Below are 21,136 nucleotides of genomic sequence, written 5' to 3'. Positions count from 1 at the left end.
TTACCATTAATGTTCAGGTTATTGATCAATGCATTGTACCTCTCAAACACTTCAGTGATTCCTTCTCCTGGATTGGATTTAAAGTATTCATACTCAGAGGTTAGGATTTCTAACTTGTTCTCCCTAACTTCCTATGTGCCTTCATTAATAACCTCAATAGTTTCCCAGATATGTTTGGAATCTTTACAATTCATCACATGTCTATTCATCAAGGGATTAAGGGAATCTACAAAAATTAATTGAAGGCTAGCATCCAGGGAGGCTTCTTCAATTTCAGCAGGAGAGAAATCCTTAGGATCTTTCACATAGTTCTCGCTTTGGTGATCACCACATCATTTTCTATTACCTCTGGTTCAATAACCATATGAATTTTCGGACCCTTCTTTAACACTTGCAGATATTTGGGATTAGCAACTTGTAAAAACAGTAGCATCTTCTTCTTCCACATAACATAATTTTCTTTATCGAAAAATGGAATTTTAACGGTTCCAACTTTTTATGTAGTCATTATGAATTTTTTTGAGTGAATAAAAAATTCAAGGAGTGAAAGAAACACAAAAGTCTAGGATCTAGATTTGTACGTTAATCAAAAGGCTCTGATACCAATTGTTAGGTCCCAATGCATTTGTAGAAGGGGGGTTGAATACAAACGGTACGAAATAATCGATAAATGTGGAATAATAAATGTGAAACAAAATTCAAGTTAAATAAGAATATTATTAAACTTGAAAGGTGGTACAACGACTGTATCGATTACAAGGAATTAATCTCAAATTAATTATCACAAATTTAGAATAAATTCGACATGAACTTTTTCTATTTTTGCAATAATTAGAATCAAATGTTAAACGCTATTTGAGATTAAGTTCTAGGGATTTTGATCCGCTAGATTGTTACACAAGAACAAGATAAATAATTCTAGTGGTTTGGATTTAACTTTAGAAACTAGAATTTTGATCTTGAATTTCTGCAGATGAAGGATGATATATTTTCTTTTCTTTTCTGCTGTGTTCTCTTTTGTTGACTTGTGTTCTGTTTGAATGTAATGAATAAACTGCTTCTGCTTCTTTTTAATCAATAGCCGAATAGAATGAACTGGCATGACAATCTCTTTTGCCCAGCAAGACTTTCGGTAGGACTATCTCTTTGAACTAGCAAGACAATTCTCTTCCGGTGTAACTTTCGGCAAGACAATTGTTTGTACTAGCAAGACTTTCGGTATGACTATTGATTGTCATACCGATTGTCAAACTAGTACAATCAGTTTGACTTGCTGAATTTAAATGAATTTTAATCCAATTTAAATTCTGAAAAACCTTAATATTAATTCTGAATTAATTAATCAATTAATTTAATTAATCAAATAAATTAATCTTTGCAGATATAATTTATTTTCTTAATTAAATTATATGACTTAATTAATTAATAGAGAATTAATACTAACCCTGAGCAGCAACCAATCTTCTGAATATCTTTTGAAAATCACTGAGAATTATGAATCAATTCCACCACTTCAACGTTGACACTCGATCTACTGTCTGGTTCATGAGTGACTAACTTCCGTGACGTTTCTTCATGTCTTGACTTTGATACTCTGATTTTCTTCAGATTAAATCCTTGTAATTAATGATACTCTGACGAGATCTCTGTCACTTGATTAAATCCACACTCTTGATTTATATCACTGAGGCATGATCAATTTCTTGAACTTCTTCCAGTGAATTAATTCCTCAAGTCTGTAGATGAACCTTGTTTCTGAATCCTTTGACAGATGTTACTCTGTGAGATCTCTTTGACGGTAGATCCACTATTTACTTATTACATTCTTATTTGAGTTGAGTTGAATCCTTGAATATACAAATAGGGTATGACATATGACTTACAACGTCAAAAGTGCTTTTCTTAATAGATTTCTGGAAGAGGAAGTTTATGTCAAGCAACCCTCTAGTTTTGAACATGAACAACATTCAGACTATGTTTACAAGCTCAAGAAGGCATTATATGGCTTAAAGCAAGCACCAAGGGCTTGGTACAAGAGGCTTAGTAAGTTTTTGATCAAAATTGGGTTCATTTGAGGTAAAATCGATCCTACTTTATTTATTAGGCAAAATGGTAATGATATTTTGATTATCCAAATATATGTAGATGATATAATTTTTGGATCCACTAATGATTCTATGTGTGAGTGGTTTTCTAAGTGTATGCGCAGTGAATTTGACATGGGCATGATGGGTAAGCTCAACTATTTTTTGGGACTCCAAATTAAGCAATCAAAGGATGGCATCTATGTTCATCAGTCAAAGTATGTGAAGAACTTGCTGACTAGATTTGGATTTGAGCATGTCAAGCCAAAATCTACACCAATGAATTATAAGCTGACTTCAGATGAAAATGGTAAGGCAGTTGATATCAAAAGGTATAGAGGCATGATTGGTTGTCTTTTAAATCTTACTTCTTCTCTGCCGGATATTATGTATAATGTTTGTGTATGTGCTCGTTTTCAAGCTAAACCTAAGGAATCACACTTAAATGCAGTTAAAAAAATATTTCGATATTTAAGTGGGACTATTAATCTTGGGTTATTTTATCCTATTACAAGCACATTTGATCTTGTGGGGTATAGTGATGCAGATTATGCAGGATGTCAAACTGATAGAAAGAGCACAAGTGGTATTTGTATATACTTAGGACAAAGTTTTGTATCTTGGCAAAGTAAGAAATAAACTTCATTCTTATTATCCATAACAGAAGGTGGGTATTTGGCAGCTGGTAGCTATTGCACTCAAATTTTGTGGATGATTCAAACTCTATGAGATTTTGGAATCAAGTGTGGCAAAGTTCCAATCTATTGTGACAATACTAGCACCATCAACATATCAAAGAATTCGGTGAATCACTCAAGAACAAAGCATATTGATGTTCATCACCATTTCTTGAGAGATAATACTGCCAAAGGTAAGATCGAATTAGTTTTTGTGCCTGCTAAATATCAATTAGCATATATTTTTACAAATCCACTGGCCGAAGCAAGATTTTCTACCATTCGAAGGGAACTTGGCATGTGCAGTGTATAATGGCAAGCTATCTTTTGAAATTTGGTAATGTTAGCTTACTATCAATTTTTATGTTAGCTTACTATGATTGTTTATTAAATGTCATAATTTTGTTTAATTTGATTTAATAATTTTTACATGCCATTATCTGTTTATGGTTGCCTACTTGTTTGTGTATTTTGATGCTTTATCTTATCATTTTCTTTAAACTGATAACATGTGGTAGTTTTAATAGATAGACATTATTTTATGTTTTTTTGGATAATTGTTAGATTTATGATAACTATTTCTTTTTTTTTTTTAAATTAATCCTAAATTCTCCCCTAAATATCTATCAAAACTACGGGTTAGGGTTTCTCATTTCATTTCACGCCGCATCACAATTTACCCTTTCTACCGCCGCTCCTTAATACTTACAGCGATCGTTTCACCATGGTTCGTGTAACACGTAATCCGTCCTTCTAGCAAATTGTTATACCTCTAAACATGATAATATTTTGGTGATTTGGGAAGCGAGAGTGCGAATGAAGTGTCTCATACCCCCGACTCTAAGAAGCTCAAGCTCACTCTCTTTTTTGATTCACCTGACTTGGAATAGAGGTTCACAGAAAATGATTTGGATACTCGTCCCATCCTTCCTGATATTCCAGTTAATGGTAAGCTCCTTCAACAGTCTGGTGCATTATCTTTATTTTCAAACTATTGGTATAGGGTAGTTTTATTCTAGATTTTCCTAAGACATACTATCCTGATTTGATTCGTGAGTTTTATGCAAATCTTCATGAGGATAAGTTTGGTAATTGTGTTTCAACTATCCGTGATAAGCGTATTCGACTGAATCCCCCTTTCCATAGTTCTTTAATTAAGTTTGAGAATCATACTGAAGTTGAGGTCTTTACGGGCAAAGGTTATGTTGTGTTTTCAGATTTCTCTGTTATGGATCAATTTAAGGTTATTTTAGGTTCAAACAACAATGTTGAAGAAAACCCCCAACCTCCATCCACTACTATAGTTACCCCAATGGCTCATTTTCTGTTTAAGATCTGTTGTGCTAATTTATGTCCTAGAGGAGGAAACAAATCTACTTCTAGTTGTTAGGATGTGACAGTAGTTGCCATGATATTAGCTGGTAGGGCATTTGATTTATCTCATTTGATCCTTAAGAACATGCTAGCTGATGTGAACCAAAAGAAGATATGACTGCCTTATGGTCTTTTGTTGTCCAGAATTTTTGATTCTTTTAAGTTTGATCTCAAGAGTGCTGCTAAACTGACTGTCAACGAAGTGCTAGATGCCTAGACTATAGCCATGTCAAATTTACATATTGAGAATGGTGAGCTGGTAATGATTACTCAAACTCTACCTCCTGAATCCCCTGTTGTTGTTGTTGTCCCTACTGTTCAATCAGAGTCTGAAGTGATTCAGTTGCTTAAGGGAATACAAGATGATAATACTCTGCTATTTGGTCATGTGGCTGCTACTACAAAATAGGTCAACCACCTCAAGAAAGAGATTAAGGGTTTGAAGGATATTCTGCTGAACTTTATATCTACTGCCAAACCCTCTGCTTCCCAGTCTAATGCAGATTTGGATACTGGATTGGATGATCTGGTTAATGCTGCTGAGGATATGGACAATCAGGATAAGAAAGATGCTTTCTTTTCTCCAACAGAGGATGCTCTCAGCACTTCTGATCATCCCTCAACCTAGATCTTTTTGATGCTTTAAGGGGAGAAATTTAGGATATTTATGTTTGTTTAAGATTTGTTTAAGACTTCTTTCATCTGTTGGTTTATGAACTTGATTTATGTTTGTTTATGGATTGTTTAAGACTTGTTTCATCTGTTAGTTTTTGTTTAATCTGGTGTGGTTTGCTACTTGGTTTATGAACTTGGTTTATGATGGTTGTTTTTGTTTAAGACTTGATTTGCTTTGGTTATGTTAAGACTTGGTGATGTAATGATATGCTGCTATGTTGGTTGTGTTGGATATGCATTTGTTGCTATTTGCAGTGGTGTGTTATGAAGTATTGCTTAATTTTTAGATATGCATAGATTTAGGAGGAGTTTTATAATTCTCCTAAATGTGTGTAATCATAAAAAAAGGGGACACTGTAACTCCTTAGTTTTGATGATCACAACAAAGCAAGCCATCATGTTGTTATTTAAGACTGTTTGCAGGATATATCAGCTTAATGACATTGTTGTTTAAGTATCATGACAGCAAGCTGTCATAAGAAAGTGATCTCTTTCAGCAAGCTATGATCACGTTATTCAGAATAACAGCAAGCCAGGCTGGACAATCTAGATTCAACAAAGAAACAAATTTTCAAGGAGAAATTTTAGGAATCTCTTTTAAAAAATTGTAAGGACTTCTCTATTATATTATACGTATTTTTATATATAATAGAGCACAAACATAAAATGTTTTCAAGCATTAAAACAGTTTTCCTAATTTGTAGGAGTTTGTTTAATCATTAAACTCTATCTCCTACAAACCTGATTAAAACATTTTATACTCATACAAAATAGAAGAGGCTTTTACTGAACGTTAAACATTCTTTCTCTCTTCTATCAAACGTATACATGAACGTTGGAAACTATCCTAACGAACATAAATGTTAGAATTAAATTGTAACCATTGTAAGTTAATGAGATTGTTTTGAACGCTAGTGTATGTTAATATATGAGGTTTTCTTGCAGTTTTTATGATTAACTAATTGCAGCAAGAACACCTACAACTCCTTGCTTTTATTGAAACAAAAGATTCTCTTAAGCTCTTAATTATATATACATGTTATATCTTAGAGAGTCTATAGTATGAGTTGTAATCTCTTTATTTTTCAATTTTTATTATTCAACTTCTATCTTAATTGTAGATGTTTGGTAGAATGGTATTTGTACAACGAAGGTTGGCTTTTATCAGTTTTGTGTTGTTCGATTAATATCATCACTGTTACATGTTAAGGGTAATAACAATAACTATTGAAGGAAGTAGTAATGAAGTTATGATCTCATGTGTGTTTGATATTGTTAATTCAAGTATTATTTAAATGTTTTATTCTCGTAGTTAATTGTAGTTAATAATTAGTTAATCAACCTAAAGAGTTATTGTCTTGACATTGAGAAGTAATCATGCATTGGTGAGTGAGTGTTAATTAAATATAATTAGTCTGAGTCTCTATGGGAACGAACTAGAAATTATTCTATATTACTTGCGAACACGTATACTTGCATGAATTATTAGCGCGTGTTTTGTGTCTAACAAGTTTTTGGCGCCGCTGTCGGGGACTCGGTGTTAATTTGTTTAGTTTATGTACTTGCCATCAGTAGTCATTAGGACTCATTGATTAAGATTTGTTACTTATCGTTCCGGTTATGTTTCAGGTACTCTAACGAGCGTTTATGCAAACACGTTCTCGCACTCGCAAAAGGACTTTAGATACGGCTGAGGAGACAGACTTAGTTCTTGATATTCCGGAGAAGATAAATTTTAAAGATTCGGATAAAGAGAGTGAGCAGAAAGAACCGGTAATCATGGGTGATCGTATAGTTCCAATAGATCCAGCTCTTATGGACTTTTCCCGGCCTAAAATTGATGACATTCAGTCAAGCATCATTCATCCGGCTATTGAGGACAATAATTTTGAAATCAAGTCGTTCACTATTCAGATGGTGCAGAATTCCGTTTCTTTCGGAGGTGCTGCGACTGAAGATCCCAACATGCATATCACGAATTTTGTCGAGATCTGCAGTACTTTCAAATATAATGGTGTCAGTGATGAGGCTATCAAGCTGAGGCTTTTCCCATTCTTTCTTAGGGATAAAGCAAAGGAATGGTTACATTCTTTACCAGATGGGTCCATCACTACTTGGGAAGATCTTGCGCAAAAGTTTCTTGTGAAGTTCTACCCAATGGCCAAGACTGCAGCTATGAGGAGTGCTCTTACTCAGTTTGCGCAGCAACCAATAGAATCTATGTGCGAAGCTTGGGAGCGCTATAAGGAGATGTTGAGAAAGTGTCCACATCATGGTATGCCTGACTGGATGGTGATCACAGGGTTCTACAATGGTTTGGGAGCCAAATCTCGGCCCATGCTCGATGCAGCTTCTGGAGGCGCCTTGTGGGCCAAAACCTATACTGAGGCCTATAATCTCATTGAAACTATGGCTGCAAATGAGTATTAAAACCCAACTCAAAGGATGATGCCTGGGAAGGTAGCAGGTATTCTGGAAGTTGATGCAGCTACAGCTATTGCAGCGCAGCTCCAAGCGCTGTCTATGAAGGTCGATTCTTTAGCCAACTATGGAGTCAATCAGATAGCTATGGTCTGTGAGCTTTATGCAGGCTCTCATGCTACGGATCAGTGTTCCCTTGTTAATGAATCTATTCAGTATGTGAACAATTATCAGCGACTGCAGCAGCTTGTGCCAGCTACTTATCATCCTAATAACAGAAATCATCACAATTTCAGCTGGAGCAATAATCAGAATACTGTTCAGCAACCATATCAGCAAGTTTTAAGTAAATAGTTTAATCCATATGGATTCCAGCAACATCAGCAATATGCTCAAAAGCAATCATATCCTCAATAAGGAGGTGGTGCTCCACCTTCTAGTGCTGATTTCGAGGAGCTTAAGCTGTTGTACAAAAGTCAGGCTATTTCTATCAAGACCTTGGAGAATCAAATCGGTAAAATAGCCAATGCCTTGCTCAATCGTCAACCTGACACACTTCCCAGCGATACTGAAGTGCCAGGAAGGAAGGAAGCTAAGGAGCAAGTCAAAGTTGTTACCTTAAGGTCTGGAAAAGTTGTTGAAGTTGGAAAAGCAAAAGATGGAGAAGCTGATATTGTAGAAGAAGAAGAAAAGTAAAAGGAGAAAGAGGGGGAACGAAGGAAGACTACTATTGAACACACTCTTCCTGAGGGTAATACAGGGGAGAAACAGCTTTATCCTCCACCACCTTTTCCTAAGAGATTGCAAAAGCAAAATATGGATAAGCAATTCGGTAAGTTTTTGGAGGTGTTCAAGAAACTTCACATCAACATACCTTCCGCTGAGGCTCTGGAGCAAATGCCTAGTTATGCAAAATTCATGAAAGGTATTCTTTCAAGGAAGGTGAAACTGGATGATCTTGATACCATTGCTCTAACGGAAGAGTGCAGTGCTGTGCTGCAACAAAAATTACCTCTAAAGCTTAAGGATCCAGGGAGCTTCACCATTCCTTGCACCATTGACAAGTTGTCATTCGACAAGTGCCTTTGTGATTTGGGAGCAAGCATCAATCTGATGCCATTGTCTATCTTCAAAAAGCTGAATTTGCCTGATCCAAAGCCCACATACATGTCTCTATAATTGGTTGATCCAAAGCTTAAGGTATCGTGAAGGACGTGTTAGTAAAGGTGGATAAGCTCATCTTTCCTGCAGACTTTGTCATTCTGGATTTCGAGGAAGATAAGAAGATTCCCATAATCTTGGGACGACCTTTCTTGGCTACAGGATGTACCTTGATAGATGTGCAAAAAGGTGAACTTACTATGAGAGTGCAAGATCAGGATGTTACTTTCAATATATTCAATGCGATGAAATTCCCTACAGAAGATGAGGAGTGCTTAAAGGTGGATTTGATTGATTCTGCGGTAACTTCGGAACTTGATCATGTGCTAATGTTTGATGCCTTGGAGAAAGCCTTAATGGGGGAATTTGACAGTGAAGATGAGGAAGGCAATGAGCAACTACAATTTCTAAATGCTTCTCCTTGGAAGCGAAAGCTAGACATGCCATTTGAATCTCTTGGTAATACTGATCTCAAGAATGCTGAGGGAAAGCTCAAACCATCTATTGAGGAAGCACCTACTTTGGAGCTTAAACCATTTCCTGAACACATGAGGTATGCTTTTTTAGGTGATGCATCTACTTTACCTATTATTATTGCATCTGAACTTTCAGGTAGTGAGGAGGATAAGCTCTTGTGGATCTTGAGAGAATTCAAATCGGCCATCGGATGGACTATAGAAGATATAAAAGGGATCAGCCCTTCGTACTGCATGCATAAAATTCTGCTTGAGAAAGGTAGTAAGCCGACTGTTGAGCAACAGCGAAGACTTAATCTTATCATGAAAGAAGTGGTGAAGAAAGAAATTCTGAAGTGGCTGGATGCAGGAATCATTTATCCTATATCTAACAGTTCTTGGGTGAGCCCCGTGCAATGTGTACCTAAGAAAGGAGGTATAATTGTGGTAGCAAACGAGAAGAGCGAGCTCATCCCCACTCGAACAGTTACAGGATGGAGGGTATGCATGGATTACAGAAAGTTGAACAAAGCCACGAGAAAGGATCACTTTCCTCTACCATTTTGATCAGATGGTTGACAGGTTGGCAGGTCATGAGTATTATTGTCTTCTGGATGGCTATTCAGGTTATAATCAGATTTGCATTGCACCAGAAGACCAAGAAGAGACTACTTTCACTTGTCCATTTGGCACGTTTGCTTTTCACAGAGTTTCGTTTGGCTTATGTGGTGCACCTGCCACTTTTCAGAGATGCATGATGGCTATATTCTCTGATATGATTGGAAATAATGTCGAAGTGTTCATGGACGACTTCTCCGTCTTTGGACATTCTTTTGATGACTGTTTGAATAATCTTCGTTCGGTGCTAAAAAGGTGTGTGGAAACTAATTTGGTGCTCAATTGGGAAAAATGTCACTTTATGGTACGTGAAGGCATTATTCTTGGGCATAAAGTCTCTAGCAAGGGCCTTGAGGTGGATAAAGCCAAGGTGGGAGTCATTGAATATCTTCCACCACCTATTTCTGTGAAAGGAATCCGTAGTTTTCTTGGTCATGCGGATTTTTATCGGCATTTCATCAAGGACTTCTCGAAGATATCTAAGCCGTTGTGCAACTTGCTCGAGAAAGATGTGCCTTTCAAATTTGATGATGAATGTTTGGCGGCATTCGAGACTCTCAAGAAGAGTTTGATAACTGCACCAGTTATAACGGCACCTGAGTGGACAAAACCTTTTGAGATGATGTGTGATGCGAGTGATTATGCAATGGGAGTAGTTCTTGGGCAGTGCAAGAATAATCTTTTTCATGTGGTCTACTATGCTAGTAAGATGCTTAATGGAGCTCAAATAAACTACACCACTATTGAGAAGGAGCTCTTGGCTATAATCTTTGGTTTTGAAAAATTCCGATCTTATCTGCTTGGGACAAAGGTGACAGTATTCACTGATCACGATGCCATTCGATATTTGGTCTCAAAGAAGGATTCGAAGCCTATACTTATTCTTTGGGTGCTCTTGCTACAGGAATTTGAGTTAGAGATCAAGGATCGAAATGGTACTGAGAATCATGTAGCTGACCATCTCTCTAGATTGGAGAATCCCGATTCTAGTTCCCATGATCAGACATTGATCAACGAATCTTTTCCGGATGAGCAGTTGTTCACAGTTCAGGAGGAAGAACCATGGTTTGCAGACATTGTGAACTATCTTGTCAGCAATATAATGCCTCTTAATATGAATGCAGCTCAAAACAAAAAGTTTCTGCATGAGGTAAAGTGGTATATGTGGGATGAACCATATTTGTTTAGACAAGGAGCTGACCAGATCATCAGGTACTGTATCCCATTCTGTAAGACGGAGGGGATATTACGAGACTGCCATTCCACAGTTTATGATGGACATTATGGTGGTAAAAAGACAACAGCTCGTATTCTGCAAGGAGGTTTTTTCTGGCCTACGTTGTTTAAGGATGCACATCAGTTCTTTTTAAGGTGTGATTGTTGCCAAAGAGTTGGTAATATTACTAGAAAGGATGAGATGCCTTTAAATATGATGCTTGAAGTTGAGATCTTCGATGCTTGGGGAATCGATTTCATGGGACCATTTATCTCGTCCTGTAATAATCAGTACATCTTGCTGGCAGTCGATTATATCTCGAAATGGGTAGAAGTCAAGGCTCTACCGACAAATGATGGAAGGGTAGTGTTTTGTTTTTTTCATAAGCATATATTCACAAGGTTTGGAATGCCACGAGTAATCATAAGTAATGAGGGGTCGCATTTCTGCAACCGTAAGTTCACTTCTATGATGCAGCGCTACAATGTGAATCATCGTATTGCTACCGCCTATCATCCGCAAACTAATGGTCAAGTTGAAGTGTCTAATAGAGAGATCAAGCATATTCTAGAGAAAGTTGTTTGTCCGTCAAGGAAAGATTGGTCTTTAAAGCTTGATGAAGCTTTTTGGGCCTATAGAACAGCATACAAGACTCCACTTGGGATGTCCCCGTTTCAACTTGTCTATGGTAAGGGATGTCATTTACCTACGGAGCTAGAGCATAAGGTTTATTGGGCGGTGAAGAAGTTGAACCTTGATCTAGATGCAGCTGGGAAGAAGCGAATGCTTTAGTTAAATGAACTTGATGAATTTTGACTTCAAGCGTACGAGAACAACAAATTGTACAAGGAAAAAGTAAAAAGGTGGCATGACAGGAAGCTATCTCCTAAGTCATTTGTGCCGGGGCAACAAGTTCTTTTATTCAACTCTCGTCTCCGACTTTTTCCTGGAAAGTTGAAATCAAGGTGGTCTGGACCTTTTATCGTCAAAACTGTGTTTCCACATGGAGCAGTGGAGATTTTTGAGAATGATCCCAACCAAGCATTCAAGGTTAATTGTCAAAAATTGAAGCATTATTATGGTGACACGGCAAACCGGGAAGTGGTTAGCGCCATTTTATTGTCAACTTGATCGAACTCCTCTACGTCAAGCTATTAACGTAAAAGAAGCTCTTCTTGGGAGGCAACCCAAGATTTGAGACTTTAGGAACCTTAGTTAGAACCATATCCAAAAACCCAAAAAACAAATATGAAAATATCGGCAGAAATGTTTTTTCCACAAACCCCTAGGGCGCCCGCCTGAAAATCTCGGGCGGCCGCCTGGAGTCTGGGGTGCCCGCCTGGAAATCCCGGGCGGCCGCCTGGCACCCTTCTGTCAGAAAATTTTTTCGGCCTTATAAAAAAGATCAAAAAAATCAAAAAAATCAAAAAAACAAAAAAACATAAAAACCCACAGCAAACAACCCACAAACCCACATTTTCTCTCCCACAAACCCCACTCCTACTCTAATTCTAAACCTAAATCCTACCCTATATATATACACACAATACCTCCATATATACACTTCCATATACTTTCAACTTCAAAACTCTCTCCTACACTCAAAACACAACTCTAAAACACTTTTTATCAGTATCCAATGGCACCTAAGAGATCTCAAACTTTTGATAGCAGCAGCATCGTTCTTACTGCTGATTCTTTGAGGGGAACTGCTGCGAGGCCCCATTTGGTGGATAGGGCTACTGAGGAGGAGTATACTAGGCTTCTGACTAAGCCGATTCTGAAGGAGAGGGGATTTTTACCATTGGGGAGGGATGGTGAGTTATTACCAATGATTGCTGAGAAAGGGTGGATTTCTTTTTGTGAGTCGCCGGAGGCGGTTCCAATGAGTGTGGTTCGCATGTTTTATGCGAACGCAAAGGAGGACAAGAATGGGTTTACTGTTGTTCGTGGGCTTACTATTGATTATCAGCCCGCGGTGATTTGCCGTGTGATTGGACAACGACAACGAAAGCCCAAGGAGGAGAATTGGAATGAGAAGACTCCCGAGGATTTTGATTTGGATTTGATTGTTGCTACTCTCTATCAGCCAGGCACAGTATGGAAGTTTAAGACGGGATCTAACGAGTACCGTTTTTCTCCGGCTTTTGCGATGAACAGGTATGCCCGTGCATTGAATGCCTTTATTTATGCTAATATTTTGCCTTCTTCGCATGCACATGAGGTTACAGTTGAGAGAGCCAGGTTGTTATGGGGGATTTTGAATGAGGAGTATTATGTGGACCTTGGTGAGTTCATATTTTGAAGTTTTTAAGGTGGAGGACACAAAGCAACATCCCTTATGCATCTACTATCATGAAGCTGTGCAGAGCAGTTGGAGTTCACTGGCCTTCTTATGAGCAGCTGTAGATGCTGGCCGCTCCTATTAACTCATCGACTCTGAATGCGATGCAGGAGTGGACGGGTGGAGAGCCCGAAGAGCATGGTTTGGGATATCATCTTCCAGGGGGACGACCAGCAGCTGGTGTTACTATGGCTAGGTCCACTCAGGCTCGTGATGAGGCAGGCTCTTCTAGAGCCCAGGAAGGTGCTGGTTCAGGGATGGCCGATTCCCAGTATAGGAGGCTATCCAGGAGGATGGATATGATGTATGAGTCGCAGAGTAGGTTTGCTCAGGAGCTCACCCTCCCACTTGGGACTGCTTTCAGAGGCCTTGGATCTGACATTCAGTGGCCCGTTTTTGGTGAGGACTCTGTTTATCTGCCTCCTGATACTCCACCCTCTGAGGGTGATGATGATGATTTCTCCGAGTAGGTATACCCTGTGTTCCTTTCTACTACCTTCACTGGGGACAGTGAAGATTTTAAGTTTAGGGGTGGTAGTTAAGGAGCATATTTGTGTGTGTGTCATGTAGTTGCATATTCATAATAGTTTAGTTCATATAATTGCATATTTTTGCCATATAGTTTTTATTATTATTCTATGGCTTTATTTATCATGTCATTTAGCTCATGCATATATCATGATCCCTTTTGCGTTGCTTTACTGATTGATTTGTGATATTGATGCGAGTGTAGTGATAGCGTTAGAGTGATGTTGAATCTTGTAGGTTGACATGCATTCTAGAAACACTTGTAATTTCACTAAGTCTTAGAGTATGCTTAAGGACTAGATTGTTGTCATGGTTTGATGGTTTTGAGGTTAATCTATTGATTATGCTTAGAATTTATGATAGGCTCTTAATGATAAAAGGCATGAAAAGAAAAAAATTGGAGTGAAAATTGGGATTCATTTCTAATTATAGCTAGGCGTCAAATGGCTAGTAGCCGGCTCGTATTTTTATGCGAGTAGTCTAGGGTTGAGCAAGATGGAGCGAAACACACTTGCTCAGAAATTTGAAAAAAAAAAGAGAAAGAAAAAAATATACGAAAAAAAAGAAGAAAAAATAATGGTTTAATGCATAATTGATCACGAGTGGGCTCTTTGGTATTCGAGTTATTAAGTTCTTATGGGACTTTGTGCCTAGTGACCTAAGGCTTTTATAGTCTGGGATCCGCTAACCTAACGCTCGCTAAATGGATGCCATTGCATAAGTCTTTTATGGACCTCACTTATTGCACAATCAAATAAGTATTTGTCTGTTGTGTTGAATAAAAGCATGATTCCATAATAAGCTTTAGTGATCTTGAAGTGTTGTAAGTCATTTTGTGTCTAGAATTTGTTCTTCGTATAATCATGTGATTTCCTTGAGGATAATTGAGTCATGATAATTGATCTAGGTTCGAAGTATATATGTTAAGCATCCGCATACACCACGTTTCTAGTTGTTTTTTAGCTTGCGTGGCTTGATTGACCTTTAGTTGCCTAATTGCATTTGTTGAGATGTCATGAGTTGGTTGGTTTAGTCATTGTGAGGGGATCGCTGCATTTCATGTAGTTTGCATTCATGCATGTTTTTGCTTTCTTTTTGAGTCTTTGATGCTTGAGGACAAGAATCGATTTTAGTTTGGGGGTGTGATAAGTGGCATTTTATACCACTTAGAACGTCTTATAATGGCTTGAATTGATGTCTTAAAATTAAGTATTTTGTGTATTTGATGCGTTTTTTCTAGTGTTTTGCATTTCAGGGTATAACTTGTGTATGTAGGAAGATTTTATCAAAAATAAGCCTAGGAAGTGTCTGGCATTGGTTGTGGGAAGTTAGGAGCAGAATGCAGCAGAAATCAGTAGCAGAATGTGATATTTTTCAGTAGCCTGCTGGTAGCCCGCTCAGGATCTGGGGCGGCCGCCTAGGAGCTAGGACGCCCGCCTGGGAAGCTGGGGCGGCCGCCCGGAGACGAGAAATTAAAATTTGATTTTTACACTTCTTATTCTGATGGAATTCTGAGACGGCTGGCTCTTGTGGGCTTCTATATATAAGTAATCTTCAGAGACATTGCATGATGTGTGGTATCAAGCAAGGAGCAAGGAGAGAAGAAAGAAGACCGTTTTAGCACATCACAACGAAGAAGAGGGAGCATACGTTTTCTTGTGATTCTTTTATTCGTTGTAACAGTGGATGCTAGTTTTCTTTACTTTGAACCTTATTACTCTTGTGACGTACTCTGGTTTTAATAAGTATTTTTATTAGTTTATACTGTGAGTTATTATCATGTTTTCATATGAACCCATGGTGACGATGAGTTCTATCATGGGATAATCGTGATCATGGGGTCGTAACGGATTTACTATGGATTTCTTTAGTTAGTTGTTCAATACTTTGGTGTGTGATGATTGTATGATATCTACCATAGGTTGTGCTTATTCGTCTTATGTGCGTTGCGAACATATAAGATAGTTTGTTAATCTCTTGTGAAGCGACAGTGGATCTTGTGATTTAGAACTTGCCATGCTAGCATAGGTTCATGTATGTGTATGCATGATTAGTGGGTAACTCTAACCGTTTTACTTGCCCTGTGTAATCATAATGAATAACTTGCGCTTAAATCGTTATATTGTCAAATTTTCTAGACATATAGGGTCTCAACATAATTGATTCATATTCAAATTCTATCTTAATTGTAGATGTTTGGTAGAATGGTATTTGTACAATGAAGGTTTCCTTTTATCAGTTTCGTGTTGTTCAATTAATATCATCACCGTTACATGCTAAGGGTAATAACAATAACTATTTAAGAAAGTAGTAATAAAGTTATGATCTCATGTGTGTTTGATATTATTAATTCAAGTGTTATTTAAGTGTTTTATTCTCGTAGTTAATTGTAGTTAATAATTAGTTAATCAACCTAAAGAGTTATTGTCTTGACATTGAGAAGTAATCATACATTGGTGAGTGAGTGTTAATTAAATATAATTAGTCTGAGTCTCTGTGGAAACGAACTAGAAATTATTCTATATTACTTGCGAACACATATACTTGCATGAATTATTAGCGCGTGTTTTGTGTCTAACAAATATATTCTCTTACCAAGTTGGTAAGGGACAAGGACGTAGACCATAGGGGATTAGGGGTCAAACCTAGCTAAAATTCTTGTGTGTTCTTATTACTTTTCTGGATATTATTTTCTGTACTGCATTTAGTCATCTCAGCTTACCATCATTTTCAGATTATAGTACAGTTGTGAAAATCTCAGTAAGCTATTATCGGGTAAAATTTAAAACTGATCTTAGTTAACCATATTCACCTATTCACCCCCCTTAGGTGTATTTTCAGTTGGTATCAGAGCTGTGGTATACTAATCTTTCTGTAACAGGAATAGTATTCGATTGAAATGGGTGAAAAATATCCCGAAAGAACCTCGGATTACCGAGAACCTCTCTTGCTTGGTACAGAAAACTACTACTGGTGGAAAGGTCGCATGGAAGTCCACCTATCTAGGGAGCCACTAGTATTGAGAGTTGTTCAGAAGGGTGCATTTGAGTTCAAGGACAAAGAAGGTAAAGTGAAAGACATTGATGATCTCACGGAGGCTAAACTACTCAAATACATTTTCAATGGAAAGGCTAGGAATTCTCTCATGAATGGGTTATGTCCTAGTGAATGTGATAAAATCTCTTCATGCAAATCATCTAAAGAGATATGGGATACTCTGGAATTGTATCACGAAGAATCCAAGAGCTTAAAGAAGGTGAAATTGACCAAACTAATAAATGAGATTAGAAATTTCAAGCTTCGAAATGGAGAAACTATTCGGGAAACTCAAGCTAGATTCCAGAAAAATCTGAATGCCTTAAAGCAACTTGGCAAACATATCCCTCAATTGGAAATTACATGAAGATACTTAGTGCTGTGCCATTTATCTATGAACCAAAGGTAACAGCTTTGGAATCCTCTCCAACTATAGATACTATGGATCAATTGGCTATTTTTGCATAATTGGAACAATTTGAAAGCAAAATCAAGGAAAGCCAATCAAGTTCTATGCAAGCTCCAGTTGCTCAAATGAAGCAGTTAGTTCTTTACACTGATAACAGCTTACTGGAATCTGAAGATGAGTCAGATGAAGAACTAGCTTTAATATCCAGAAGATCAGAAAGATGATCGAGAAGAAGAACAGGATGAAAAGAGATAAAGTTAGATTTTCCAACAACAAGAAGGGCAACAAGGATTCTAAAGATCAGACATGCTTTGAATGTGGAAAGCCAGGCCATTATAAGCGGAACTGCTACAAATTGAAATCAAAACAACAAGCTATCTTCAAGGATAAGAAGAAAGCTAAAGCTCTAATGAATTGGAGTGATGATGACTCAGTTTCCAGTGATGATTCAAGTGGAGACATGGTTAATCTTGCCCTAGTTGGACTTGATGATGATTTTGTTCGAGGAAATTCAGAAAGTGCCTACCTAGAAAGTGATTCAGAAGAAGATCAGAGTGAGGTAAACTCTTGTAAATATAATTTATCTTCTGAAAATATTGTTTTGGAATCACTAACCATGCAGGAATGTGAGGATGTATCTATGGGAGAATATCATCTCTTAAAGCTGAAAATAGCAAGCTAAAAGAGAAAATGATTATCTCAAGACCATGGTACAAGATTTGATGAGCAAAGTGGATACTTTGATTGACAAGAAGGTACCTACACAAGCTGACAAAGAGGCTAAAATCAAGGATCTTCAAGTTAAATTCAGTCATGTGGAAAACTTCAAAAAAAATCTCCTCAAAAGAAATAAGACTTATTTAATGGAGATCACAGAGCTAAAGAAGGAGATTGAAGCAAGGGATGAATGTTTGGAGTTGTTCAAACTCAGAGAATCAATAAATGCAAAATCTACAAATCAAGCAGAAGAACCATCTCAGCAAGCTGAAATCATAAGTCAGCAAGCTGAAAAGATTGATCTGCTCACAATGGAAGTTGAGGATTTGAAAAAGGGCATGGGACCTTTTGTTCAAGGAGAAGAGAATCTCAAATCAATGATGAACAACACAAATGTTCCATTGGTCAGAGAACGAATTGGAATGAATTCCAACAAGAAGGACAAAGCTCAAAGATATGAAGGAAAACATGGCATACCCTATGATTATGCTATGCCTTGGAAGATATGCAATATATGTGGAAAGAAAGGGCATCTGGAAAAATATTGCAGAGTTCAGAATGGACAGAAATTATACCATGGAGGAAATAAACAGAAAGCAACTTACTATGGTCAGAATGGCAGAACAAAGATAGCTTACTATCATCAGGCTGGCAGAGTTAAATCACCTAGATTTATCCAAAAATGGATAAAGAAATATGATTTACATGTTTTATATGTTTTATCTGCTAACCATGTTGGACCCAATAAACTTTGGGTACCAAAAGGTTGAGTTGTTTTATTTGTTTTGTAGATGTGTTTTGCCGCACGAGACAAATCAACTCAATGAATCTTGGATAGCGGATGTACTAGGCATCTGAGTGAAGACAAAGCACAATTCTTGAGTCTTCAGATGAAAAAAGGTGGAAGAGTGACTATTGGTGATAAAAAAACTTTTCAAATCCTTGGAAAATGTAAAATAGGTAATAAACACATTTCAATTGATAAAGTTCAATATGTTAAAGGTTTAAATTATAATCTACTTAGTATAAGTCAATTATATGATGATGGTCATAAGGTTAATTTTTGTATTGAGAAGTGTATTATTACTATTGGTACTAACAAAGTCCCCCTAGTTGCTAGAAGAGAAGGATATATATATATATATATTGGACTTTCAGTTGCAGAAAACAACTTGCTTTCTTGTTGCAATAGACACGGATCCTCATGTTTGGCATAAAAGATTAGGTCATGCTCATATGGACTTGCTTAATAAGCTTTCAAAGAAGAAACTAGTCAGCGGTTTACCCAAAATCAAGTATGTCAAGACTGAGGTGTGTTCGGAATGCCAATTAGACAAGCAAATTAGAAGTACTCATTAAGCAAAGAAGATGGTATCTACTTTTAAACCCTTAAAACTTTTTCACTTAGACTTATTTGGTCCAGAAGCTTATAATAGTATTGGAGGTAAGCAATATGGTTTTGTAATTGTTGATGATTATTCTCGTTTTACATGGATATTGTTTGTTCGTACTAAAGATGCTGCTTTTATTGAGTTTGAAAAACTAAGTTACTTGAGAATAAGCTCAATACAAAGCTTGTAGGTATAAGGAGTGATCGAGGTAGTGAATTCCAAAAAGACTTTATTACTTCTAATCTATTAGTGCGTAGTTGGGCACAGTAACCCGACATCAATTTCATCCCGTATCGCCAGTTCTGCTTACCAAAAATGGCCCACATGGAGCTCTCGATTATGTGGCACGGCTCAACAAAGTAGTCGTGTCTTTCTACCTATTTGAAGTTTGAGAATAGGTCGAAGGCATTGCGCCCCTGATGCCTCTAATAATTGGTTTTACCCGATAGAACTCGCACTCGGGCTCCAGCTTCTTAAGGGAAGCTTCGGAGGAAACCAGCTACTACACGGTTCGATTAGTCTTTCGCCCCTATACCCAAGTCAGATGAACAATTGGCCCGTCAATATCGTTGCGGGCCTCCATCAGAGTTTCCTCTGGCTTCGCCCCGCTCAGGAATAGTTCATCATCTTTCGGGTCCCGACAAGAATGCTCACACTTGAACCCTTCTCAGAAGATCAAGGTCGGTTAGTGCAACCCATATGGGGATCCCTCCAATTAGCTTCCTTGCACCTTACGGGTTTACTTACCCATTGACTCGCACATATGCCAGACTCCTTGGTCCGTGTTTCATGATGGGCCCAATGGGGCACCCACAGGCCTGTACCAGGAGCATGTAGATGTCGAGGCACACCATGAGGTATGTGATTCCACCACAATTAACGCGATGGCATCTCTACAAGCATTTCAAATGCCCGGGCTTTGGCCTTCGTGCCAATCCGTACAGGTCCACACCCCGAGCCGATCAGCAGACCGGCTTGACACCGTTCCACATCCAACCGGGGTGCATCATTGATCCCCATCCGCTTCTCTCCTGACAATTTCAAGCACTCTTTGACTCTCTTTTTAAAGTCATATTCATCTTTCTCTCGCGGTACCTGTTTGCTATCGATCTCTCACATGTATTTAGCCTTGGACGGAATTTATCGCCCGATTAAGGCTGCACTCCCAAATAACCCGACTCGTAGACAGCGCCTCGTGGTGCAACAGGTTCCGGGAAGGAGGGGGCTCTCACCCTCTCGGGCGACCCCTTCCAGGGGACTTGGGCCCGATCCGTCACTGAACACGCTTCTCCTGACTACAATTCGGAAGGCATAGCCGCCCAATTTTCAAGTTGGGTGATTCCCGATTCGCTCACTGTTACTAGGGAATCCTTGTAAGATTCTTTTCCTCCGCTTATTGATATGCTCAAACTCAGCGGGTAGTCCCGCCTAACCTGGGGTTATAGTTAAGGCGAAAAAATTATGTAGCGCCTAAGGGTCCTCGAGCTCCTTAGATTACATGATTATGTGCGACAAGACAAGAGGGTCTTTTACAACCACCGATATCACGTTGTCCGTCGCTGGAGACTCGCTTTTACGCCAACCGCAAAACACGACACGGGATGCCAATTTCTGCCCAAACACCAAAACCCCTCAACAAGGAGTGAGTGTGTGAGGGATACCAAATTGTGACAACCAGGCAGACGTCCCCTCGGCCTATTGGCTTCAGGAGCAACTTTCATTCAAAGACTCGATGGTTTACGTGGTTTTGCAATTCACACCAAGTATCGCATATCGCTACGTTCTTCATCAATGCAAGAGCCGAGATATCCGTTGTCGAGAGTCGTTGTGTTTTGGAATGACGTCTCCGCCCTAACGGGGTGCGAACGTACAATTCAATTTTAAGTTCCATGGGGCATTCCACGCCTGGATGATTTATCAGTCGGTGGCCACCAAACTAAAGGTTTGCAAATGGCGGACCGAAGCTCACCGACGCTTGCCCAATGTGTTTACGTGTTAGCAGGTCATTCTGCTATCGCAGGATTCGACAA

At 38.3% G+C, this 21,136-nt stretch overlaps 1 protein-coding gene and 2 non-coding genes across 3 annotated transcripts; 1 reads left to right on the top strand and 2 right to left on the bottom strand.

The window, feature by feature from the left end:
• Positions 1–6,982: 6,982 nt before the first annotated feature.
• LOC141694396 (small nucleolar RNA R71) lies at positions 6,983–7,089 on the bottom strand. Its single transcript, XR_012563708.1, has one exon. It is a non-coding gene; the product is annotated as a small nucleolar RNA R71 (small nucleolar RNA).
• A 9,363-nt stretch (positions 7,090–16,452) lies between these two features.
• LOC141690469 (uncharacterized) lies at positions 16,453–16,956 on the top strand. The gene has a single exon (XM_074495265.1). It carries the CDS (start codon positions 16,453–16,455, stop codon positions 16,954–16,956), a length of 504 nt encoding a protein of 167 aa, XP_074351366.1.
• Positions 16,957–20,774: 3,818 nt separating this feature from the next.
• LOC141694527 (5.8S ribosomal RNA) lies at positions 20,775–20,930 on the bottom strand. Its single transcript, XR_012563822.1, has one exon. It is a non-coding gene; the product is annotated as a 5.8S ribosomal RNA (ribosomal RNA).
• Between the last annotated feature and the right edge of the window lie 206 nt (positions 20,931–21,136).

The sequence above is a fragment of the Apium graveolens genome, chromosome 10 (genome assembly GCF_009905375.1).
Source record: "Apium graveolens cultivar Ventura chromosome 10, ASM990537v1, whole genome shotgun sequence".
Lineage (NCBI taxonomy): Eukaryota > Viridiplantae > Streptophyta > Magnoliopsida > Apiales > Apiaceae > Apium > Apium graveolens.
Note: the sequence above shows the minus strand (reverse complement) of the source record. Positions and strands in the feature narration are given on the sequence as shown.

Excerpts from the sequence above, each read along its gene's own strand:
- LOC141690469 (XM_074495265.1), top strand. The coding sequence starts at position 16,453 with ATGGGTGAAAAATATCCCGAAAGAACCTCGGATTACCGAGAACCTCTC.